The sequence below is a fragment of the Drosophila suzukii genome, chromosome 2R (assembly GCF_043229965.1).
Source record: "Drosophila suzukii chromosome 2R, CBGP_Dsuzu_IsoJpt1.0, whole genome shotgun sequence".
NCBI lineage: Eukaryota > Metazoa > Arthropoda > Insecta > Diptera > Drosophilidae > Drosophila > Drosophila suzukii.
The window spans coordinates 20,067,398-20,093,044 of record NC_092081.1 but is presented as its reverse complement, the minus strand read 5'-3'; the positions used below and the strand labels follow the sequence as shown (position 1 = coordinate 20,093,044).

Sequence of the window (25,647 nt, the reverse complement as noted above, 5' to 3'; positions counted from 1 at the left end):
CCGCTGCGAAATGTGGAAAATAAAAATCCCCCGGTATGGTCTGTCTTCAATTTCAGGGGCCGTATTTAAGCGGTCGTCTCGCGGTCACACTTATTTCACGATTCCAATTGGAAGCAAGTGCGTTCGCGTCGCGGAAAATCAAGAAAAGAAAATAGAAGAGAAGCACTGCAAATGCACTGTTGATTTTAAAGTACAACCGCGATTCGAAGGGCTCAAGGAACAGGTGTTTGTCGACCACTTGACTGGCCATAAACCATAAATCAGCGAGAGTTATCCAAGAAAGGCGAAAAGTTGTGCCAACACAGGCAAATTCTCTTGCATTCGCTGTCGTTTCCCTGTGTGCGTGCGGGTGTGCGTGTGTGTTTGTGTGCGAAAGAGCGTGTGCAAATATAAGTTTTGCCGCGTTGTCTGATCAGCAGCGAATTTCAAGCCAAAAGAAGAGAGAAAGGAGAGGAGAGAAGAGGATCGGGTGAATGTCGCTAAAACACCAGAAGACATCCTACCAACCGCTCGGAACGGCGGCTGCCATGGACAACCCGGCGATGACCCAGAGCGGTAGCAGTGGGGGCAGTCGGAGCAGCCGGGAGGGGCTTTCCGAGACCCACTCGTCACAACAGCTGCTCAGCTCTGACCCAAACAGCATGGAGATTCCGAGCATCCCCATCCCCCCCGCCGTGCCCTCGCGCCTGACCTCCGTGGGCAGGTCACAATGGTTCACCGTCATCGTTCTCTGCTTCGTCAACCTCATCAACTACATGGACCGCTTCACGATCGCAGGTGAGTTTGGTGGCCCTAGCTCCTCCAGAAAGATCCATAGGATCCATCTATGCCGAACTATATAAGTTTATACCTCCTAAATTGGGTATCTAACGACGTAAAGCGGGTTTTTCTTTCCGCACCAGATAACCCAATTTGTTGACATTATAAAAGATATTTGCTGACGAGGGGGAAAAGCCTACTAACCAAACCAATTTTTATAAGCTTATAGAGTTTTCTTTCCAATAAATTATTGGACAGGGAGTGTTTATAACCAACACTTATATCCTTATAAAAAGTTTTAAAAACACCAACTACTTAAGTTGAACCCAAAACAAAATAATCTTGAACAACAATACCTAAACATATATAAAAACAAGAAAGGAAGCTAGGAAGGAAGGTCGAACATTGTATTTACAGAGCTTTTTAGAAAATTAAGAACTAATTACAGAAGATAATGTTCCATTTCAATTTACTACCGTATATGTCCAGCGTTCTCTCTTGTTTTTACAAAAAAGGTATTATAACCAGAAAATCTCCATTAAAAAAATGAATAATAAAATTAGTAATAACAACATAGTATTCTAAACATTCATTTCCAAGCGAACTTTGATTAATCATAAATTTTAAATTCATAAACAACAATTTATAGTTTAATTTATTGGTTTTATGAAAAATCTTTAACAGCATTCGTGGTTGTTTTTTTTTTAGAATACCTCTAATCAGTTAAAAATAGTTGTTGTGATTAAGTTACTAGAAAATTTCAACTCATCGTCAACACTTAGAGGCTCTGTTGTTTACAAAATGTACCATAAAGATTGTATTTGAATTGTATTTGAATTTTCGTAGTGACTAATCAGCTTACAAATGAATCACGCCATCCGAAAATATTGAAACAGACACGCTTTTTATCGTTTACTAATGCGACGATAAATGGATCCCAACTCGGGACCTTTCCACTGGGTGGCAATCAATCAAGGCCCATTTCGCATATATAGTATTCCTAGCACTAGGGTGCGATAAAAAAGAAAGAGTGGGGAGACTTTATGCGATGGCACCTGACCTGGTGCCTGGTGAGCAGCTTAGCACGATGGGTGATCGCCGATCGGTGATCAGAAAGTCCCCGCCCGCGTGACAATTACTGGGTAATCGCATGTTGCGGCCTATAAATAAACTCGGACACACTACCCACATATCATTAGGGTTTATTATTAAAGACGTTAGCCAAGAAGCATATCTTAATTCATGGGATTCTTCAAGTATGCGGGCGGTTTTCAATTAGACACTTGTTTATATATCTGAAATATCTCTTATTACTGAAATTCTTTTCCTTGTTTACTGTTGTCTGGAAATGGAGTACTACAAGTGTCTGGTTGTATCACATTCAGGGGTTACACAAAAGAAACCGAGTGTAAGTTAAATGGAAACTTGTTTAACGGCTGCAGTTACATGCCTTAACTAGTTTTGACTTAAAGTGGCTGATTTGGTCACCCCTTCTGCTTGCACAAGCCCAAACCGTTTAATTTGCATGTCTAAATAATTAGAGATAATAACTATAATTTTCCGTTTTCACAGTCTTTGTGAACCTGAACTTGCAGTTCTTCCGTCGAGCCAGCAAAGAATTTTTCCACTCAAGGGCAAATGATAATGTCTTATATATAATATAACATAATTTGCAATGATTATTAACTCGCTATCAGTGCTGTCAGCTGATGGCAATTAGAAATCGATTTTACACCCCTACTTTTTAAGCCACAAGTCATAAGCCAAAGCCCATGATGATGATGATTTGTGTAATTTCAGTCAAAAAGTGACTAAAAACATCATACGACTTTTAATCAGACAGGAAACGGAATTACTCACAGGAAAGGGTTGATAACATTTACATATAGGAACGTAAACATACCATACCGACAGCTCGTCGTCCATCAATAACACTGCTTATGAGCATTATATTCAATTAAATTTCACTCTGCACTGGATTTTTCAAAATTTCCATTGTTTTGGAATGAATCTTGTGTTTATTTTGAGACTAATGGAAGCGCAAGGCGAAATAATGACTAAAATAAACATTGGCCAGCCACTCAAGGTTTTTGTTTTGCCATTTTCCAGTGGCATTGTTATCAGACCCCCCTAAAACGGACCCCCCTTTTGGGCCTTATCAAAAAGTGGCTGAAACCAGAGCGCTCTGCACAATAAACTGCATTGGATCACAGGTGCCAGCACGTGGAGTTGACAATGGGTTTCGGCCATTTTGCAGTGATTAGATTGTATTGCCACTATTTGTTTTGCTTTTGTTGGCCTGCCCTTTTTATTTTTCACGGGAATTACGACACTCACCAAAGCCACGTTTCGGGTTACACTCTTATACATATATGTATTTTATTCCGCATTTATATAGACTGGCGGCGAATCACCCGATGTCTGGCCCACCTAATGGAATGCATTTAATTATAATTTTAAGTGCGTCTTGGCCTTTGGCGTTGACCTCCGACTTTGCTGAATTTTGCCAGAGTTTTCGAGCTAATACTACCGATGGTAGGCTAGTGATTTTATACGTACACCCAAAGAAAAAACAAAAAGTTGTATTAGAAGTTTACCAGAGGCAGTATTAAAGTATAAAGTATTAAAGAATCTAGAAGTTGCATTTGTGGTACTAAGTCTAACCACTTAATACTCATCTTATCGACGCCAAATCGATACTCAATAGTGTATAATTAATGCAACAATAGTTGCTTTACTAAGTCTATTTTTTTTCGGTGTAGACAGTACATATGTACTGAGTTTTTTGGGCCCTCTTCATTCATGATCATTGTCCAAGCTGTTTTGCTCTGTTGTTGACAGTAAATTCGCTTTCTGCACCGCCAGCAGCGAACTTTGATCGGCCAAAGCTCTGTCAGTTATTTTGGTCAACAGATATAGATATGTGGGCTGAATGAAGGCAGAGATATCTATATAGGCAAGATTCAGTTCTGCTGTGCTTCCGACGTAATTTTCTTGGCCCACATCCAACGAAAGAGATCTGAATAATTGTCTATGTCAATTGATCGAAAACAGAATGTGGTTGCGAGTTTCATGAGGGTCTTACAAGATATGTTTTGGGTATTTCTTAATTTTTGTTTTGGTTTTTAAAACGATTTTGAAAGGTAATCACTTTTACTCTTGCCTAATGTTTGGTTGTCGATTTTTTGCGTATTTTGCATTTACCGAAAGTCGCTGAGTTTGCATTTTGATTCCCCTTAAAATGTTTTTTCATGAGATACAGTAAAACTTTCCATTTTGTTGCCATCACAGCTGAAGAAAGACATAACAATGAAAAGAAAATACAAAATAAAACAGCCTTGACACACCGAAAAAGGCAATACCCTTGGGAAATGAGATTGGATTTGGTCGAAAAACATTAAAAAAATATATAAACAATCGTTGTTACTCAAATAATTGAATTTATTTTGGTATTAGACTGAATTCACGACTATCACTTATCACAACTTATGGTAATATTGCTTATAAGTACATATATCGCATATTCGAGTAGCTTGAAAATTCGCACCTCAAGCTACAAACCCAATGCATCTTTTTAGGTTTTTTGCTTTGCATATCTTTATAGCGATTGTGTTTGAGGTTTGTGCACATATTCACGTCAGTGGTTCTATTCCGCTGCTATATGTACATATGTCTGCATATACAAAAGTTTGCACATATATCTGGGTCAACGACCTACGCAAGTGCAGTGCACACTTTTTGCTCAAACAAATTGAATTAACAAGAGGAAAATGCTAAAGAAGAAGGAATTGTACTTGGGGTTGGGGTTGGGAATGTCTGGAATGTCTCGTTGGGTAACTCTTTTCCTTGGGCGCCGCCGCTTTCACAATTGATTTCCACCTGGCCAACGAAAAGAAAGTTTACTCTAAACAATTCGAGTGCTTCGCTAAGCATTCAAATGCATTCCAAGCGAAAGTCACAGCCTCAGTTTTTTGTTATATGTGTGTTTTTTTTTTTTTTTTGCTCCGATTCGTGGTCGAAATATCTGCCAGATATACGTTTAATCATCGTCCGATTTTAAAGCTTACGCTGCATATCGCGCGATTTTCAAGGCCGGCGTCACCAGTCACCAGACGCCACAGAACGGGAGAGATAATACGGGGAAAGAGAGCTATATAGACAACTTGAACTGAGAACAGTCACTTTCGGTCACAAACAACTTTTTCATTCATGGTAATGAGTGTGTCTCGTCCCGCCTTTGTTGTTGTGGGTTTTGCAGTTGCCTGGCTATAAATATTGGCTTTTTAAACGGATCAACGTTCTGGAGTTTACCCCGCTACAGTACAGTGTGTTTGGATAGAGCTGGTCCTGGTTTAAATAGGTAAACAATGTTTTAAAGTTTATTGGAAACTTTTATTTATCAGTTAGGGCTTAGAAAAAAAAGAAGTTTTTACCATGACCTAAGATTTTGGTTATAAGAAAAGAGAAAGATCAAAGATCCTAACTAAAAACAGCAAAATCATCTAAATTTTAGAGAAACCTACAGTCATGATGAAGCATTGGATATGATAATTACCACTTAACTTGGTCTGGGTTCCAGAAAGTTAGACTTTGGCGAGCTGGTGTTACAGTGTTTTGATGTTATAGTTAGTGTACCTACAATGTATTATCACCTACTTTTCTGAATCGCACTGTTGTGCTTAAAAGAGAACAAACTGAAGAGGGAAAATCAGGTGAGAGCCAAACAGGTTCTAAAACTCCGTCAACCGGCTAAAAAAAATAATATAAATACTAAAGTGTTTCATACGTCAAAGGAACTTCCATGGGGAAATGGGGTGGGAGAGGAGGTAATGCGGTAGGGTATCTGCATAGTCATGGAAGATTTGTTTTTTTTTAGCTAAGAATTCCCAAAAACAAATGGAATTCCTTGCGTGGAACCAGATTACCCGTTGAGTGTACGAGATAGCAGTATGTCATATAAGAAATATGTGTATAAGGAATGCCTCACCCAGACCAGCCCCACTCTTCCTCCCCCTCCCCCTCCCCCTCCCCCTCCCCCTCTCTCCGCCTCTCTCACTCTCTTCAACCCACAATCGCAATGCAATAAACACACACACACACACACACAGACTTATCGCGTGGCGTCCTCCAACCGTTACGTCACTGGGCAAGTCAAACAAACGCGCTGATTGGTTGAAAAACATCGTACGATAAATTTCTCAAAAGCGAAATGAGCGAAAAGACCCAGAAAATGGAATAATTAAAAAGCAAAGGCTGATTCACTGCGGCAACGACTTCGTGCCACGTTTCGTGGGGGTTCGTGGGGCCTCGGCTCTCTTGCTTCGTCTCTCTTTCTTGCGCTCTCTCTTTTTTGGGGCCAACTTGTTGAGCTTTTTGTGTGTCATTGTTGTTGCTGCTGCATTTGCCGGCTTCTGATCTCAGTTATTCTCACTCTCTCTCTCTCTGTTGTCTTGCTTTTACTGCACTCTCTCTCGGCTCCCCCCCTCTCTCTTAGCTGATTTTTTGGGCCGTTGTTTATTTTTGGGTGCTCAAGCACTTTAAGTAGTTATTTCATTATATTATTTTTGTTTTTTTGGGCCATTCCCCAAAGGCCAATGTACGAAAAGAGAGATATAGACAAACAGGGGCTCAAAAGCGGTTTTATTTTCTAAACTTTTTTGGAGCTGCAAGTAGAATGTAGGAAGTAGCGTTAGATTGGCTAACAGTTATCGACCGAGGTTGTTTTGACCATTAATTCGCTGGTTGCACATCCGTTTGTTAATGAATTTTTAAATGCCTAGGTGAAGACGAAACGTGCAGGAAATACCTGAGAAAATGTGTGCGAAGGTGAGACAGCGATGATCAAAATTCAAGTCATGACACCGATTTGCATGGCGATGCAGCAGATTGACACTTTGATTATGAACTTTATCAGTATCTACAATGTTATGATTATTACCATAGAAAATGTTATTATTTAAGAACTGATAAAAAGATATGGATACTGACCCAGATTGAAACATCCGTAATTATCCATTGCGAATGTAACCACTTTAACTGATAAAGCATTTATCATATTTGAATAAATCGATCAAATGCAAATGTAATTATTACAAAACTGATAAAAAAAAAGGGATACGATAAATAAAAGCATTACAATGCACTAGATAACGATTCCAAATGTATCCACTACATCTGATAAAAAGTGGGCGTAGTATCAACTATGATCTATTAAAGCTTTCCCTTCCAATTTTTCTTATCTTTTCGTCTATGCCCCTGTTTATTTGATATCGATGGGTTAATTAAAGGCCTTTGGGGGGAAAATATTATGACCCATAAACACACACACTATTTCCGGAATTTTCCCCTAATCATCATACCACAGAGGTGCTAATTATAGAGACAACTCTCCCTGAACTCAACAATTTGGGGCTTACGTAAAACACTCGAACATAGCAGACCCGTATTAACGATTTATTTATTCGTCCAATTAACATCCCCAGCTGGGGATCGGCTGATATGTACAAACTACAATTCAGTATATCACACATCACGCGGACTCTCCTTACATATGTACATACCATTAATTACAAAGCAAAAACATTATGATATATCTCTTCAGTTTTTGACATATCATTTTTGTAAAACGCATTTAAATATTAAAACAATTTTGGAATGGTCAGGTCTTTTAGTTATACTTTCATTAAGTAAGAGTCAATGACACTTAAAGACTAAAATTTAGGGGTTATCATAATTTGTTAGGTGATAGAGCAATGATCCTAAAATAACTTTTTGATGATATATTACCAAGAATCTCATCCTGAATTTTCCTTTCATTTCGCAGGAGTACTGACAGATGTTCGAACTGACTTCAACATTGGAAATGACAGCGCTGGACTTTTGCAGACCGTATTCGTTATCTCGTATATGGTGTGCGCACCCGTCTTTGGATATCTGGGTGATCGCTACTCCCGCCCCTGGATAATGGCGGTGGGCGTGGCCCTGTGGAGCACCACCACCCTGCTGGGATCGTACATGGAGAGCTTTGGATGGTTCATCACCTTCCGGGCGCTGGTCGGGATCGGCGAGGCCTCTTACAGCACAATAGCGCCAACGATCATCTCGGATCTCTTCGTGCACGACATGCGGTCCAAGATGCTGGCATTGTTCTACTTTGCCATACCCGTGGGATCCGGTCTGGGGTGAGTGTGCGCAACTAAACACTGCCGGCCAATGTCCAGATCAATGATCTGTAAACAATCCGGGAGGAGGGGTCTTATCAAGGGTCTATGTCTGTGCCTCCGACTTTGTTGTCGCCTTATCAACAGCTGGCAACAGGCGATGGGGGCCAAAGTTTGAGGCTGGGGATGATCAGTAATCAGAAGGTCTCACTGGTGAAGCGTGAGAAGAGTCACGTGACTCTTCTGTAAATTGAAATTGATTTACTTTGGGAATGCTTTAATTCTATAATTGATGACTCTAATTGAATTAGAGTGCTGGGTCAATTGGGGGGGTTGATTGGAAATTATGCAACGCCCAATTGGCCGCCAATGCAATGCGGCTCCAGAGTCAACTGTCAATTTATCGAGATCAATCTTATTGATGACCTCTTCTTTATTTTTCCAGATACATTGTGGGATCCAAGACAGCTCACCTGGCCAACAACTGGCGCTGGGCCCTGAGGGTCACGCCCATTCTGGGCATTGTGGCCGTCCTGCTGATCGTGCTCATCAAGGATCCGGAACGGGGTCACAGCGAGGGATCGCACAATCTGGAGGCCACCACCTATAGACAGGACATTAAGGCTTTGGTCAAGAACCGCTCCTTCATGCTCTCCACGGCAGGATTCACATGTGTGGCCTTTGTGGCCGGAGCCCTGGCCTGGTGGGGACCTTCCTTCATCTATCTAGGCATGAAGATGCAGCCCGGCAACGAGAACATTGTCCAGGACGAGTAAGTGTGACAGCCCCTGGTGACCAGAAAACCCCATTTTCACGATATTAACCGAGTTCTTACTGTAACTAACTAATCTCTTGAGATTTTAATACCATTTGTTGGTATCAATTTGTGAAAATGGGGTTTGTACCTTCCCCCCTTTTGACCCCGACCCCGTTATCCCCCCGAATATGGAGCTGTGCGCCTTACAATGATTTCTGATCCGTCGTCAAGCATCTCGTACAAGTTTGGTCTGGTGGCCATGCTGGCGGGTCTCATCGGAGTTCCGCTGGGCTCCTTTCTTGCCCAGAGGCTGAGGGGCAACTACGAGAACTGTGATCCCTACATCTGTGCGGTGGGACTCTTCATCTCGGCTCCGATGGTATTTGCTGCTCTAGTGGTGCCGCAGACAAGCGAAAGTCTGTGCTTTTTCTTCGTGTTCGTGGCACAGGTGGCACTAAACCTGTGCTGGTCCATAGTGGCTGATATCCTACTGGTAAGATGTGGCTCTTCGGAAGATGCAAGAAGCAGCAGCAAAAGCGCAGAAATCAAATAGCTAAAAGCCAGCCAGCCAGCCAACGTTTACATAATGGGGTTGCTCTATATTTAAGACCCCCAAAAATCTTGCCCTAACCCCCAAGCTCGTTTAATTGTTTGTACCCGAAATGCGCGAAAAGACATAGTTAACCATCTGAAACTAAGATGGATAACTGGGTTTTTGAGAGCAGAAAGGGTCCTTAAGCTTTGGCATAACTAACCGAATGTACCCCGAAATTCCAAACCCTACCTACTAGTGTTGCGTTCAACTTTGGAGTCATCACAATGGTGGCAGGCCTGCTGGGCGTGCCCCTGGGCTCGTTCCTATCGCAGTACCTGGTAAAGCGTTATCCCACGGCGGATCCCATTATCTGTGCCTTTGGGCTGCTCCTGAGTGCTCCGCTGCTGACGGGCGCCTGCCTCCTGGTGAACAGTAATTCGGCGGGCACCTATGCGCTCATCTTTTTCGGGCAGTTAGCTTTAAATTTGAATTGGGCAATTGTTGCGGACATACTGCTGGTAAGCCAAGATCCACAAACTGGGAACGATATATATACAACGTATCCCGCCAATGCTTTTGTAATTTTGCACCCACGTATTGTTTGAATATCGTAACTGTAATTACACACAGTAAATCCTAGTTTAAGCATTAACTTTTTACTGTTATAATGAGTAACACACCCCGCACAACAAAACACACACACACACTTACACACAGCTTGAATACTTACATAACGCTCTAACCAAATTTTATGTTGTCCTCACCCGCATCTTTCAATGGTGGTGGTCATCTGATACTCCATTTTGTGGTTGTCTTATTATTTTCGGGTGCGGTCTTCAGTTCAATAAGCTACAGAACTTTACGGCAGTCATAAGGAAATTTCTTGTAAAGATCCCTTAAGTTATACACATATCTTAACTGTCTTAAAGTTCTCAAACTTGATTATTTCATGCAATTCATTTTTATACCCCCTGGGATGAGAAATGTTCCTTTTTTTTTGTAAATGTAATCAACTTGGAGTTTAATCTTCTCACTGTCACTTTCATCCCTCTACCCCAATATTTTTGGGGGAAAGGGAGCGTCCAACCCCTGAAAACACTTGCAGCGTGCATAAATTTCAGCACTCAACCCCCAGTGGATGTTGTACAATCTTGTTAAAGCACCACAATCCCCCAAATTGCATTGCCAACCAACCCACGCTCCATTTGCAGCCCCTTTCATAAGACAATGTGTCGAAATTTCCGCCTGGTTTTCTGATTTCGGGGGTTATCTCCCTGGCTAGTCACGTTTGTCCGTTTCGAGGAGATAAGTAATCATGTGATAAGGAAATTAAAAACCATAAATCATAAATTCTTCCTATCGCATTTAGTTAGGGTTGTGAACTAAACTTGAAAAATAATAATATAAACAAATGATCAACTGAATAACTTTCCTAAATGAATTTTAAAAAGGTCTCTATATATGATGTATTTCCATTAAGGTTATAACAACCCAGATTATGTCATAAAGCAACCTTAACTGATTAACTAACCTAGTTTGATAAAAGTGACCCAAATCAATTGCAAGGGTTTCTCAGAAGTCCACTAAGAGATATGATAAAATGAGTAATAATATTTCCAACTTGGATGTACCTTATGGATATAGTAAGTGATCCCATGAATGGACACTGAAATCTGTATAAACAGCTGATGTACGCAAACAAGATAATGGAAATGGCGCAAGCACACACAGACGTAATTCCTTTCAAGAGATACGTACGTATTTCCTACGTAGGGTGGCCTGTTCTAAATTTGGCAGTACGTCAGGCCAGGCAATATACCTAAATATATAGATATAGAGGCATATAATCCTCCAACTCACGCCCCCTTTAATGCATTGCTCTGCTGTTTTTTCGTAGCCTCTACTTTTTTATTTACCACGCACTTGATTTGCGTGTGTTCCTCTTTTTTGTTGCCATTTTGCCATTGCAAACTATTCCGTGACAGAAATAAACAATCGCATTTCGGTGGCCACCAACCCACCTGATTATCTAACCCGAAAAAATAGAGGCGATCGTCCCACCTTAATGGCGCTATATTAATTGCCGCCCCTGCGATAAGCAACTGTGATTAAAAGAGATTGTCTTTATCAGGGGTCTGTTGGTTCGGTTCTCTAAGATGACCTTTACCTGATGTAATACCATAAATGCTTTGCGTAATATCTGCTTTTCGCTTTAGCTTTAGAGATCATACACTTAAAAAACACACGGCTAAGCACACCCATTAAATCACCTTTAGTTATAACAGTAAAAACTTAATGTGGCCAACAGTTCAGTAGACAACAAATTGCCACATTCAATTTAAAGATCAATCCTCGAGTAATTAAAACAAAATAAACTCAGTTCATGGGATACTTGCTGTATCGCTATAAAGAGGGCTCACTGTTCCCAGGCAGGCTGACCAACTGTTCCCACTTTTTTTGACTCCAACCTGAGAACGCAATGCTAGATGGTTTTTCTTTTCGGGGGACCTACACTTTGTTTGTCCCCAAAATTCTCGAGTGGCTCCATCTTTGGCGAGCTTTTGGCGAATTTGAATCTGCTGATGGTACACCTACACATAGACATGCTCACCCACACGCTTTAATCACAATTTTATTTGTATTTAATCAATTATGGAAATATTGGCTATGATGTAGAATACTTTCTGGATGGGAACTATAAGGGTTTAACACCTGGGGTCTCCCAAAAAAAGAAAGTATCTACATCTGAACCGATACCTGGTGTAATCGATAGTTTGTAGCTAAAGAATCGGTTGTGGCTTTTGCTTTGTTCTGCTTTTTTTGTTGTTGCTGTTGCTTTTGCACTTTAATCGTAGAATTTGAATAACACCAAGTTTTCTTTTATTCCCGGAATACTATAGTATGTGGTGATTCCAACACGTCGTTCTACAGCCGAGGCCTTCCAGATCCTCATCTCACATGCATTGGGCGATGCCGGCAGTCCTTATTTGGTGGGAGCGGTAAGTTATCTTGAGGTTCTTAAGCCCAAAAAGGATAGTAACTAATGTATGGAACCCCCTAGATCTCCGAGGCCATCATGAACCACCTGCACAAGAACCCCAGCGATTCTGGTCTGACAAACGAAATGCAGAGCATGTCCCAAGTGGCGGAGAACCCAATTAGTAATGTCACCACGGCGCTCATGGAAGCAACCACCAATATGATTGAAACAGTGCGCTCAGCCTCGCTTTCCGATGAAGTAAGTGGTATCCCCAAAAGATATAGATTATATGGTTTAATCTGGTTTTCCCTTTTCTAGTACACTGACAGGGAGCAGTTTGAGGGATTGCAGTATGCCCTATTCTCCACCAGCTTTGTGGAGGTGCTGGGCGGCATATTCTTCATGATCACCGCCTGCTTCATCATCAAGGACAAGAACAATGCCACGCGGGGATTACAAGGTAAGCACAACTAAAATATTTTATCTCTATATATATCTATCCAGAACTTACTGATCAAAAAGTAAACGGAATACTGAGATCTATCTCTTTATATATCTATCTATATCTTACTGATCAAAAAGTAAAGGGAATTCTGAAGAATGATAATATTGGTTCATAAAGTTTAAACACATAGATTGAACATATAGTATGTCTTACTATATCTTCTAATATGATCAGATTTTATAGTTATAACAATAGTTTTTTTTCTTAAACGATTCTCCTTTGGCTCAATTGTTTCCCCTTTGATCTTGGCAGGCGACCAGGGACCGCGATCGTCAGCTGCCTCGGCCAGTGGGCAAAAGGACGTTGAGTCCTGCAACTCAGATTGCCTGGTCATGTGCACTGACATCGCGCTGCGCGAACGCACGTGATAACGCGAATATAAGATCTTAAAGTGTGCCCTGGGCACCGAATGGTTTTTAATTTCGGCCTAGCTCCCGGTAGGTGGATTTCTCGAAATTCTGTTAACTCGTTCTGTTCTGCGTGCGTTCCATCGTTGCGTTCTACTAATCTCTCAGCAGTTACTTGACCCTAACCATACCCCGTTCTTCATGGCTTTCTGTGTGATTTGATCGGTTTAGCAAGTATCTAATATATGTTTCTCCTTGAATCTTTCAGATGCCACTACTCAACAACAGCAGCGGGAGCAGCGCGGTCAGATTGCCTAATACCAGCCGATCCTGGAGATAATGCTGCGCACTCAGAGCTCCGATGGCATGCCGGGTGAACTGATACTGACTGAAAACCATCTATAATTTAAACTACGCTTACTCGCACCACGCACATCCCGCATCGGATCGTACTGGAAGCTAAAGGGGACACCCTGCGCCTGCGCTCAGTTCGGCTGACACAAGACCCCTGTGTTCATGTTCCTAATAGGATGAAAAAGAAAGGAAGTTTAGATCGGAAGGAAGGGCCACCATGCCAACGTTCAAGCACACTTCACTGATTTGTAGATATATATACAAACACTCACTCTCACAGGCACTCACCAAGTCATAACATTACACAGATCATTTTACTTGTAAACGGTATACACGTAGTCGTAGATAGGTATAGCTCTGGTATTTTAGGCTAAATCAAAATTAGACAGAGTTTCATGCAGGGTTTCGCATTCGCAGAAGTGCTTCCTCAGTTTGGATAATGTAAATAGATATTATCTCAGGCATCGAGTGCGAAATGCCTGTAGTTTGAATATTTGGATATAAATGTGTATGTATATTTTTTATGAATTGTAAATATAAAGAAGCGCCGGGCCATTGTATAAGTGCGTAGACTATTTAATCAATTTAGTCTTACTCTGAAGTTAATTTTAACCATAGCATTAGTTAGTTGTGTAACAAATTGGAAGAAATGTGTGCACCCTCAACCATAACTGAATATTACAGCGGAACTATTTTAAGCCAAAATGGCATTAAGTCGAGTTTGTTTTTGTTGATTGGCCCTAATCGACTGCTAGCCTAACTGGAACGCAAATAAAAAGCGACATAAAGACTGCAAACAATCAAAAAATTGGTAGATCGATATTTGTCTAAAAATTAACTAAACTAATTGTTTAGCAACTAAGTATTTTCTGGGCAATAAATATACATTTCAGAAAAATTAAATTAGCGTCTTTATATTTAAATACACTTTTGTGTTATTTGGTAGACGGATGCAAAGGGCTGTGAAGATATAAAGTGATTCATTGGAGACTGAAGGTTCTATAATGATAGTTTTACTTTATTCTTAACCGGATGTCGTACTTCCTTTGATTATTTTTTATCACTTATATTGTCTTTTAAAAGTCAATGGGCGGGTTAAGGTCAAGTATAATCTTTATTTATTTATATTTCTGAAGTACTTATGTTCCTCAAGAAATGATCCATATATTTTATGGAGCCATATAAAAGTTTTTTTTACTTTCCATCCATTAAAAAGTTAATGTCGATATTTTCTAAAATGTATTTTTTATTTTTAAAGGACTACCAAAATCTACTGCATACTTTTTGGCCCACTTTTTAAACAAAAATTATCGATAACTGGGAACCAGAAATCGAGAGAGCTTTTTCTGGGAAAAATGGCTCAAGCCAAGTGCAGCCACACTACTTTTTGGCTTTTTTTGGTGCCGACACTATTCTAAATTAATTTATTTGTTATTGTCGCTCCGTTTGGACTTGTTTGCCAGGTTAGCCGCGATGTCTATTTACGCCGACGTTCAGAAAGGACCTGCCATCGAGGTCTTCGCCTTGACACAGGCCTTCAAGGACGACAGCAATCCCAGCAAGGTCAATTTGTCGGTGGGCGGTAAGTGAGGAATTCAATTTCCCCCCCGGAAGAATGTTCATACATTCATACGTGTGCAGCAATGTGTGTTACTACTGGGTGTCTCTGTATGCGGCTCAATTTGCTATCATTTGTTAGTCGGCCCGCCCTTGCAGTTCGTCTCCCTCGCCCCCTGGAACGCCCGTTTCCGCTTACCACCCATCGGCCCACTCTGCTGGAGGTCATTTGGAAGTCAAAGTGGCATATTGTTTAGATTTTTCCGTCCTTTTTGCTGAGATTTCATGCATGCACAAGTGTGTGCTTTCCAATTAGAGTGGTCATAATATATCATGTCAAGTGGGGAATATGTAGATTTCGGAATACTCTTCCAAAGAAAACATTGTAATATTTTTACCAGATCCGCTATAGAAGCATAACTTATCTAATTCTTTTTGTTAGCTAAGGGTTATCAGTTTTTCCCAATAGATAAATACTATTATACCATTTTTGCAAGCCTTATCTAAGCTGATATTAATTATTTACATTTAGAAGGCCTCAAAACGTATTATAAAAAGTAAGATAATTTTTTAATATTAAATTACAAAAATGTATTAGTTGGATAAAAATGTATTATCCTTGTTAAACATTTTTATAATTGCGTTTTCTTATAACTTTAATGTTTAAAAAGAAGAAATTGGAATAAATTATTTAATGTTCCAATACTTATATAGTACATATACCAAAAATCATTCATATTAGGGAATTTCTCTTGCGTCTTTCTTCGTCTCAATTCTTTTTGACGTCAGCTAAACCACAGTACATATATAGTTCTAACATATGTGTATAGAAGATGATAAGCCTCTTCGCTGAGACTCTTGGCAGGTACTCTACAAACATCCAGCGGCAATCTGAAGGCGGGTCGTCCAAGAGCAATGTTGCTGATTTGGACGGTCGCCATTTCACCTTTTCTATATTTATGAATGTTATTGCATAATTTGAATAACAATTCCCACCAGCAAACTTGTTGATTATTCTTTTTTGTTTTGTTAGCTGATCTGAGAGTCATTAACCCTTGCTTCTTTGTTGATTTATGCTAATGGACCTGTTTGTATTGTAATATGAAGTTTCTGTTAACATTTTTTGTTTTGCTGCTATTCCTATTTCTTCCAGACGCTAGGTTATAAATAAAACTGAGAGAATACTCCCTAATTCTGGTGAAATAACAAAGTTTTTATTATTTACATGGTACAATTCTAACTCAAACAAAAAACGTATGTACAATTATTAAATGATTTTCCTTTACTTCTAAATTGCTATAATTTCTCAATTTTATTGTGCCAGTCGTTACGGTTCGTTGTTTATAGACATTGTTTTCGCTTTTTTTTACAATGCTACGAAGTATAAATAACACCAGACCAATTCATTCAATTAGTTTCAAATAACCCGGCCACAGTATTTTTCAGTTGCGACAATAAAGAAATGAATTGGCCTAGAAACAGCGCAAAAAACACTATCAGATTGCGTACAGCATTACGATTATTGATTAGGTCTGTTAAGTCCGCCAAGATAAGAATTGATTATTGTACGGATTTCAGCACTTTGAACAATGTATTCCCCTAGACCGTTGATCAATCAATGGACTTTATATGAATCGTGTTACTCATGAGATCTATGATTTTGTTTATCCACAGCTTACAGGACAGATGCTGGAGTTCCTTGGGTTTTGCCTGTGGTGCGCAAAACCGAAATCTCCATTGCCAGCGATGAGGCTGTGAACCACGAGTATTTGCCAGTTACTGGTGAGTAAATATAAGTAATCTATCAGAGCCTACAAATAGCTAGGAGGTCAAAGAAATACATATATTCATCCAAATTCTGAGAGTTAGTTAAGAGGCCACATATGGTTCTAAAGATTTAATACTTCTTTAAAAGGTTATCAAAAAGTTTGTTGATAATTGGTTAAAAATTACACAGCATACTTATAAACACCTTTGAAGTTGCTTTCAAACCTTCAGCGATTTCTGTGGCAAACCTGTCTAAACTTCTTTCCAAAGATGAGATCAATCTTAGCATAATAAATATTAAAAAATATTTTTTGTAATATTCCAGGACTCGATACGTTTACAAGTGCTGCCACAGAATTGGTGCTGGGTGCTGATTCCCCTGCCATCAAGGAGAATCGCGTAAGTTGAACCCCATAAAAATATAAAATTTATTTTCTTATCCATTTTATGTTCCTTTCAGGCCTTTGGAGTGCAGACCATCTCGGGCACAGGAGCCCTGCGTATTGCCGCTGATTTCCTGCACAGACAACTGAACCGCAACGTGGTTTACTACTCGAATCCCACATGGGAGAACCACCACAAGATCTTCTCCGATGTGGGCTTCACGACCCTGAAGTCGTACCGCTACTGGGACCAAAACAAGCGTCAGCTGGACTTCAAGAACATGGTGGCCGATCTGGACCAAGCTCCACCCGGTGCTGTGATCATCCTGCACGCCTGTGCCCACAATCCCACCGGTATCGACCCCACCCAGGAGCAGTGGATAGAGTTGGCTGATTTGTTTGAGAAGAAGAAGCTCTTCCCGCTGTTTGATTCCGCCTACCAGGGCTTTGCAAGTGGCGATCCGGATCGCGATGCCTGGGCCGTGAGGTACTTTGTGCAGCGTGGTTTTGAACTCTTCACCTGCCAGTCGTTCGCCAAGAACTTTGGCCTCTACTGCGAGCGTGCCGGCAACCTGACGGTGGTGCAACAGCATGGATCTACCAAAGCGGCTGTTCACTCCCAGCTGACGCTGCTCATCCGTGGCCAGTACTCGAATCCGCCCGCCTACGGTGCCCGCATTGTGTCGAAGGTCCTGAATACGCCGGAGCTGCGCAAGGAGTGGATGGAGTCCATCCAGACCATGTCGAGCCGCATCCGCGAGATGCGCAAAGCACTGCGGGATAAGCTGGTGGAGTTGGGAACGCCTGGCAACTGGGATCACATCGTCAACCAGATCGGCATGTTCTCGTACACGGGCCTTAACGAAAGCCAAGTGCGCGTTCTGATCAACGATTTCCACATCTACCTGCTGAAGACGGGACGCATCAACATGTGTGGCCTAAACACGGGCAACATTGAGTATGTGGCCAAGGCGATCCATGCCGCGGTTACCGGAGAATCTGCAGCCTGTCCCTGCGACAACATATTGTAAACGTACCAATATTACCCGATCGATGGAGTGTGCAACGATTAGCTATATTATGAGTGAAAAGAACTCAATGTCAGATCGCAGATGTCTGCAGCATTAGCATTTAAATCAAACCAACAGCAATTGCAATTACTAAACGTTTATACACGGCTTTTAGATGGATATATTATACACTTAAAATGGTGAAATCAGTATGGAAATTATGTCCCACATTGGATTGAATAGTTTATACAAATTGTGCACAACCGAGGGCCGTCAAAGATTGGTTAAAAAAGGTTTAGTTTACCAAATCTTTATTGACTTGTGTGTAGAAATTAGTTACAACGACAATAACACTACTGAAGTATTTAAACAGTGGAAATGTGTATTCATTTGGGTTAAGAGGGCAAAGGGAGGAATTTTCGGATAACTTTGTATTTTCAGATTTAAGATGTGCTTTATCATATCCTCTGCTAATAATTTAGATCACTTTTGAAAATAACCGCTTTGGCCGATTACTTTTCGGAGACCATCGATATATCGATTACCAGTCAGCTGTTTTCTGAACTTCCATCTTCAGAAGTTAAATGTAAATTTGTTGGGCAAAAAATTGTAAATACTCAGGAAATAAAACAGATTTTCAATGGCAGGTGCGTCTTACCATAATAAAAACTTTAATTTTTGACTCACAAGTGATAATTTTCCTTAGACGATCCAAATAAACCCTCCACCTCGGCGAAAGCAGACGAAGCTCCCCTGTTTCCTCCCGCCAAACCTGGAAAACGAGTGGACTATGGGACAAACAACACACTGGAGCTGCTGGAGCGTATTCCCAGCCAGGTGGTGGATCTCAAACTGGACGACGTCCTCACCGCCGTCAAGGAGGTGGACAACCTCTGCGACTACCCCCGCTGCAAGACCAAAACGAGCCTAATGGGTCAGGACTGTCAGCATTGCAAGAAGAGATTCTGCTTCAAGCACGGACTGCCGGAGGTCCACGGATGCGGGGAGGAGATAAAGCGGGACGAGAGGAAGAAGTTCCTGCATCCCAAGCCAGCGAAAACAATAAGACAGGAGGAGGACGTCAAGAATGCCAAGAAGCGACTGGATGCCAAGCTAAAGGATATGCAACAAGGACGCACTCAAAAGGCCACTGGCGCGGGTTCCAAGAAGAAGAAGGGAAAATCGTAATACATTGGCTCAATTTAGTGTATTTAATATTTAGAAACCCAAGATGTTGGTACTTCTTTCAAAGAATAGAACAAAATCCCGGATATGAAAGGCATGTTATAATAAATATTTAGATACTTTAATAAATCTGTAATTCATTAAATTTCCATCCGGTGGTATTTCAGCTTTGTAGTATAAATAATAGAAAATTTGTACTGCATACATTGAGCACAAAGATAACTAATGGATGTTATATTCTGAATCTATCCGGAGGAAGTGTAAACAATTATCACAGTTTTAAATAAATAATTTGTTTTAAATGATTAATAAATAATAAAACCAATATAATTATAAATATACTACTTATTTTTAATCTTTTTTAAGAGTTTTTATCCTCTAAAAGAGTTCTAGAGCGTACTGCTTTTATATTAATATCTGATAAGGTAAAGGGCAAAATTACATTAGGTATTTAAATCCATTTAAATTATAATAGCAGTGGAAGACTAAAGATAATCCTTACATTATTTTTTTAAGGTAGAATCCGTTTAAAAGCTAACCAAGACCTGACCAGTGTGGCAACTCTGGGCGGCGTTGCCACGTGTCGCCGGACAGCTGTTGCTCATGAGCTGATGAAACTTTGCCGCATTGCAAGTGCAGAGCAGAGGAGCGTAGGAGATTGACTGTTTAACACACATACGTAGTACTACACAACGCAGAGACAATGTCGAAACGTGGGCAACCGGCGTGGCAAGCTCCCAAGGCGGCGGATCGGCCGAAACTAAAGCTGTTCAACAGCCTCACCCGGCAGAAGGAAGAGTTCGTGCCGCTGGACGGAAACAATGTAACGTGGTATAGCTGCGGACCCACCGTCTACGATGCCTCCCACATGGGGCATGCCAGGTTGGTTATCTGGAGGCCGCCACATCACCATTAGTATCTTATCTTTGCTTCCTCCCTCGCCCTCCACAGATCGTACATTTCGTTCGACATTCTGCGGCGGATTCTGGCCAACTACTTTGGCTACAACATTCACTATGTGATGAACATCACGGACATCGACGACAAGATCATCAGGCGGGCGCGGCAGAACCATCTCTTCGAGGAATACGCCAGGGAGGCGGCCAAGCTGCCCCTGGATCAGCTGCTGGGTCAGCAAAAGGAGGTGCTGCAGCTATTCCAGCAGACATGCGCCAAAAACACCGATCCCGACAAGAAGATCATGCTGGACAAAACCCTGCAGCGCATGAACGACGCCGTGGAGGCCCTCACCAAGGCGGTGGGCAAGGGAGTAGAGCAGGAGATCGCCGAGAAGCGGCAGAACTACCTAAATGAGGCCAAGGACCCTATTTCCGACTGGCTGGACTCGCAGAAGGGCGCCCAGATCAACGATAATGCCGTGTTTGAGGCACTTCCTCGCTATTGGGAAGACCAGTTCCACAACGACATGAAATCGCTAAATGTGAGTCATCATTAACTACCAAAAATGAGTCATTTATTAATTTCACATTTAACAGATTCTGCCTCCTGATGTTTTAACTCGAGTCTCGGAGTATGTGCCCCAGATCGTAACCTTCATTCAGAAGATCATTGACAATGGTCTGGCCTATGCAGCCAACAACTCCGTTTACTTCGATGTAAATGGCTTTGACAAGAGGGAGAAGCATCACTATGCCAAGTTGGTGCCGGAGGCATATGGTGACACCAAGTCCCTGCAGGAAGGCGAGGGCGATCTGTCCGTGGCCGAGGATCGGCTCTCCGAGAAGCGTTCTGCCAACGACTTCGCTTTGTGGAAGGCTAGCAAGGCCGGCGAGCCCTGGTGGGACAGTCCCTGGGGCAAGGGTCGTCCTGGCTGGCACATTGAATGCTCCGCCATGGCTTCGGATATCTTTGGTCCCAACTTCGATATACACACTGGCGGTGTGGACCTGAAGTTCCCCCATCATGACAATGAACTGGCCCAATCGGAGGCGGCTTTCAACGAGTCCGAGTGGGTCAAGTACTTCCTACACACGGGCCACCTCACCATCGCCGGTTGCAAGATGTCCAAGTCGCTGAAGAACTTTGTGACTATCCAGGAGGCCCTCAAGAAGCACTCCGCCACCCAGCTGCGACTGGCATTCCTGCTGCACTCGTGGAAGGACACGCTTGACTACTCAGAAAACACCATGGAAATGGCCACACAATACGAGAAGTTCCTCAACGTAAGAAGTAATATTAAGTTTTAATTACTTTTTGTTAAAAGTTTTTTCTCTGCAGGAGTTCTTCCTGAATGTCAAGGATCTGACGCGACACGTTCTTTCCGATGAGCCTCGAAAGCAGTTTGATGCCTGGACAGAGGTTGAGGCGGCTCTGCAGAAGAAGTTTGCCAGTTCCCAGGTCCAGGTGCATGCAGCTCTCTGTGGTAGGTTATAGGAATATTCCTATGAAGATCATCCCAAAGTCATCTTACATCTATCCCGCAGATAACGTTGATACTCGCAGCGCCCTAGACGCAATTCGTGAGTTGGTCTCCGCCTCCAATGTCTACATTCGAGACAACAAGACCCGGCTTAACAGTCTACTGCTCCGCAACGTGGCCACCTACATTACGGATCTGCTGCACGTATTTGGCGCAATTTCCGGCCCTCGCGGTGGCATAGGATTCCCCGTCAGTGGTGGCTCCGGATTGCAGGCAGCTGGTGCTGACCTGGAGACAACAGTGCTGCCCTATGTCCAATCCCTTGCCGAATTCCGTAATTTGGTGCGGGAGCAAGCCAAAACACTAAAGGCCCTCGACATTCTCAAGCTCTGCGACGATCTGCGGGACAATGTGCTGCCCAATTTGGGTGTGCGACTGGAGGACAAGGATGGCGGCAAGTACGCCGTCAAGCTGGTTGACCGAGACTCACTGTTAAGGGAGCGGGAGGCTAAGCTGGCCGCCGAGGCGGAGAAGGCAGCGGAAAAGGAGCGCAAGAAGCAGGCGGCAGCTGAGGCTGCGGCGGCCAAGGAAGCCCAGCGTCGCGTGAATCCCAAAGAAATGTTCCTCGGCGAAACGGAAAAGTACTCAGCATTCGATGAAAATGTAAGAACATCTTTTTTAAAGCACAAAACATATTTATTAATATTTAAATCACTATATAGGGCCTTCCCACTCTCGACAAGGAGGGCAAAGAAGTTAGTAAAGGACAGATCAAGAAGCTGCAGAAACTCCAGCAGCAGCAGGAACAACGTTACAAAGAGTATTTGGCATCCATTAAAGAAGCCTAAAGCCTAAGATCAGAGCAACCATGTTTATGATATTAGCATAGCATTTAAACGATCCAAAACCTTAAAGCGCACCTTAAAATTTACCATTTAGTTAAGGCAAGAGATGACAGAGTTCCCAGCTTAAAGCAGTCCATCTAATAAAACTTTTTCTACGATAAGATCAACTTTCTATATTTATTTACAGGCAAGTTCCAGTTTTCTAAATTATCGATTTGAAATCAAAATTAAGTCTACCCAATTGCTGCCAATATTACGACCTATAACTATCTTTTTGTTTTAAATAAATAATTTTCTACATGAAAAAGTCTTTAGAAAGGACCTATATCTAGTTAGTAATTTGACTAAAATATTTCTAACTATTCCGATAACAAATTAAGTTGAAAACTTTGAATTCTGAGTACCAATTAGAAGTCAAAAATATTGCGTGTAAAATAAAACCGGAACAGCCCCTATTAGTCGGCTCTTTCACATTTCACATGTAAGCGAGATCCAGATATGATGGCAATAAGATAGTCCTATGATATATTCGACTGCAACTTAATTTTTCCATTAGAGGAGTTGAGCGCTATTCCCACAAGTCTTTGGTATATCTCCTACGGTTCCACTGGAATGTCATGTTCAGAGCTTAGGACTCTTATAAGCTACCAATGTCGTTGTAGCGCTTCAACTTGTCCGGGAAGTTGTCCCGGAACAACACCGGGTCCGCTCTAAACTCCACCGTGCGCAGCGGCATACGGCCGTAGATTTTGGAAAAGCGATCAATGCATGCCGACCGTTCCCGCATGTGATTCAGATCGGCGGAGAGCATTTCCGTATTGGTGCACTCCGGGCACTTAAACTTCTTTCGAGGGGTTACCTTTATGGGTGGATTGTTTGTGATGTTGGCCACCAGGAAGTTCATGGCAATGTCCTCGCAGTTCATGTGCTCATCCACCCAATCCTTAATGTCCCCGGGCATGGCATGTGTGTACATGTGGCTCCAGTACTTGTGATGGAAGGCAGCTCCGGTAAGTACCATGGATATCTGGTTCGTCCACTCCGATTCGTAGTGCCAGCGCATGGTGACATTGTCCCAGACATGAATGCGACTGGGAAAGCCGACTATGTGATCGGGGAACTCACGCCAGACCTCGTAGCTTTGAAAAGGTAGTTATTAGTCTACAAGCTTAAATTATTAAAAGTTCAATTTACCCAAAATCTAACTCATCTGTTGTCAGCATGATGATGTCGTCGTCTATGGTTAAAATAGCTTCCGTTTCGATTTCTGGATATGGATAGAATCGGTTGGAAAGCTTGTTCTCCTTGGTTTGACGAATTTTCAAGGGCTTCGATATAGATGGAAATGTGGACACTATTGGGATAAAGTAAGTCATTAATACTGTATTGTAATTGTATAATTTGAAAGTTCTTACAGTGCGGCGGAGACTTCTTCTGGTTGTTCCAAATCACCAAAATACTTTGCAACGAGGGCACCACAGCCAGCTTCTGGATCAGCAGAAAGAGACTCTCCACGCGATCGTAGGTGAGGATGACGGCGGTAAAACCCTGCGACTTTGGCGCCAGTGAAGGCAGGAAAAGGGGATTGAAGGTGGAACGGGCGTTGGTGTCAATGGCGTTCCACTGGCGACTGCTGTGTGCTCGCAGCGGAAAGATTCGACTCTCCAGCACCTCTAGAGCAGTCAGCGTGACGGTCTTCAGATCCTTGAAATACTTGGAGAACAGCCACTGAACTTGCTTTTGCATCTCAACGACTTTAACGCTGGATATCGCCTTTAGCTTCTGCACCACGGAATGCAGTTCGCTTTCGCGTATGCGAACGGAGGCCAGCGACCAATCGATCACATCCTCGAAGGGCATCACATAGTTGTCCACGGCAATCACGGGAATGCAGTGCTGCGACATAATCTCCACCAGATCGGGCTGACCCAAGCGAAGACTGCGGGTTAGCAGGCAGAATTTGCCGCGTGACAGCAGTCTAGGATACTCCAGGGATTTGTGGTGCTGCGACAGGGGGCAACGCATGGCGAGATCGAAACCCTCGCAGGCTCCCAAAAGGAGTAGCTGCTCGCTGTGCGCCATGGCCAACTCCCGCAGGTTCCTCACGAAGCGAGGGAGGATATTCAGTTGGGCCACTATCAAAAGGAACTTCCTTTGGGCTGTGGCATGGGCATGTTGCCGCACCAGGCGCGGACTCCACACAGGAATGGCGACATCAAAGCCCTGTCGATACGACCAAGAGTCAAAGCCACCGCCAAAGATGATGGCATTGTCCGTATTCACATCCAGCACGGTGTTGTATGATGGAGCTCCGCCGGGCAGCATGTTAAAGATGATGTGGTTGGCTCCCCGGTCCCAGAAGTCCAGGGAAGCCAGAGCTGCACCTGCCAAGTGCTTGTCGAAGACATTCTGGTTGAGTAGATCCAGGCTGGGCAGAAAGAGGCAGGCCTCATTCGGATTCGAGGTGTAGTAGCGACTCTTGAGCACTGCTTCGAGGATCTGGAAGTACTCGCTGGACAGCGTGGTGGCCACCTTGTCGGTCCGCTCGTCCACAAACTCCTGCAGCGGATAGATGTAGACCTTCAGGCGGTCGTGCTCGCATTTGTATATGTTCAGGCAGTCCCAAAAGGTGCAGTTGACGTTCCGAGCCCGCTGCTCGCCCTCGGGGTTCAGGGAGACCTCCTGAATGTGCTCCAGGTCTAAGATCAGCTTGTGAGAGTCCCTTTTCCCGTGAAAGAACCCATCGCGGGGACTGTTGGAGAGGTCCCACAGCAGGAAACCCGCGCAGAGGGCTACGATCACCAGAAGTCCATAGGTCAGGCAGTTCAGTATGTGCTCCCTGGGATTGGGGTGCGAGATGGCCCGTGACTGGGTCACTAAACTCATTAAATTCTTTAACTTGGTCATTTTATTGCAATTTTCACATTTTGTCCCGTCTAAAATAGTAGGACCACATTGCGGGCGACTGAGAATGCTGAAACTGCCAGTGTTGAAAAGCGATCTTCCAAAGAACAAATATTTTGAATTTGTGAGATTAATTTTATTTATTAATTATAATTCCAACGTAATATTATTATTATATTGTCAGTTACACTTAATTAAAAACTATTTTATATAAAATGT

The 25,647-nt window shown here is 42.5% G+C and overlaps 5 protein-coding genes across 8 annotated transcripts; 4 read left to right on the top strand and 1 right to left on the bottom strand.

Moving 5' to 3' along the window:
- The first annotated feature begins 84 nt into the window (after positions 1-84).
- On the top strand, positions 85-14,300 carry spin (Protein spinster). 4 transcript variants are annotated; one of them, XR_005013903.3, is made up of 9 exons: positions 85-777; positions 7,583-7,940; positions 8,365-8,691; positions 9,468-9,729; positions 12,112-12,210; positions 12,273-12,449; positions 12,510-12,651; positions 12,949-13,133; positions 13,312-14,300. XR_005013903.3 is itself a non-coding variant. In XM_017074419.4 (8 exons), the coding sequence occupies exons 1-8, from the start codon at positions 474-476 to the stop codon at positions 13,359-13,361; spliced, it is 1,719 nt and encodes a 572-aa protein (XP_016929908.2). In that variant the 5' UTR covers positions 86-473; the 3' UTR covers positions 13,362-14,300. The 4 variants fall into 4 exon arrangements, 2 of the variants coding, with proteins under 2 accessions (XP_016929908.2, XP_016929909.2); XR_005013904.3 differs by lacking the exon at positions 9,468-9,729 and adding an exon at positions 8,908-9,169 and having other exon boundaries at positions 86-777; XM_017074419.4 differs by lacking the exon at positions 12,949-13,133 and having other exon boundaries at positions 86-777.
- A 457-nt stretch (positions 14,301-14,757) lies between these two features.
- Got1 (Glutamate oxaloacetate transaminase 1) lies at positions 14,758-18,484 on the top strand. Its single transcript, XM_017073680.4, has 4 exons — positions 14,758-14,979; positions 16,629-16,736; positions 17,047-17,120; positions 17,182-18,484. Exons 1-4 carry the CDS (start codon positions 14,871-14,873, stop codon positions 18,133-18,135), a joined length of 1,245 nt encoding a protein of 414 aa, XP_016929169.2. The 5' UTR covers positions 14,758-14,870; the 3' UTR covers positions 18,136-18,484.
- A 307-nt stretch (positions 18,485-18,791) lies between these two features.
- LOC108009377 (DNA-binding protein SMUBP-2) lies at positions 18,792-19,380 on the top strand. The gene has a single exon (XM_070994612.1). It carries the CDS (start codon positions 19,045-19,047, stop codon positions 19,300-19,302), a length of 258 nt encoding a protein of 85 aa, XP_070850713.1. The 5' UTR covers positions 18,792-19,044; the 3' UTR covers positions 19,303-19,380.
- Positions 19,381-19,915: 535 nt separating this feature from the next.
- On the top strand, positions 19,916-22,685 carry CysRS (cysteine--tRNA ligase, cytoplasmic). The gene is made up of 6 exons (XM_017073678.4): positions 19,916-20,181; positions 20,251-20,740; positions 20,796-21,482; positions 21,538-21,682; positions 21,744-22,342; positions 22,402-22,685. The coding sequence occupies exons 1-6, from the start codon at positions 20,003-20,005 to the stop codon at positions 22,525-22,527; spliced, it is 2,226 nt and encodes a 741-aa protein (XP_016929167.2). The 5' UTR covers positions 19,916-20,002; the 3' UTR covers positions 22,528-22,685.
- Positions 22,683-25,490, bottom strand: sotv (exostosin glycosyltransferase sotv). The gene is made up of 3 exons (XM_017073679.4): positions 23,940-25,490; positions 23,719-23,878; positions 22,683-23,663 (listed from the first exon to the last, which is right to left on the bottom strand). The coding sequence occupies exons 1-3, from the start codon at positions 25,429-25,431 to the stop codon at positions 23,162-23,164; spliced, it is 2,154 nt and encodes a 717-aa protein (XP_016929168.2). The 5' UTR covers positions 25,432-25,490; the 3' UTR covers positions 22,683-23,161.
- Between the last annotated feature and the right edge of the window lie 157 nt (positions 25,491-25,647).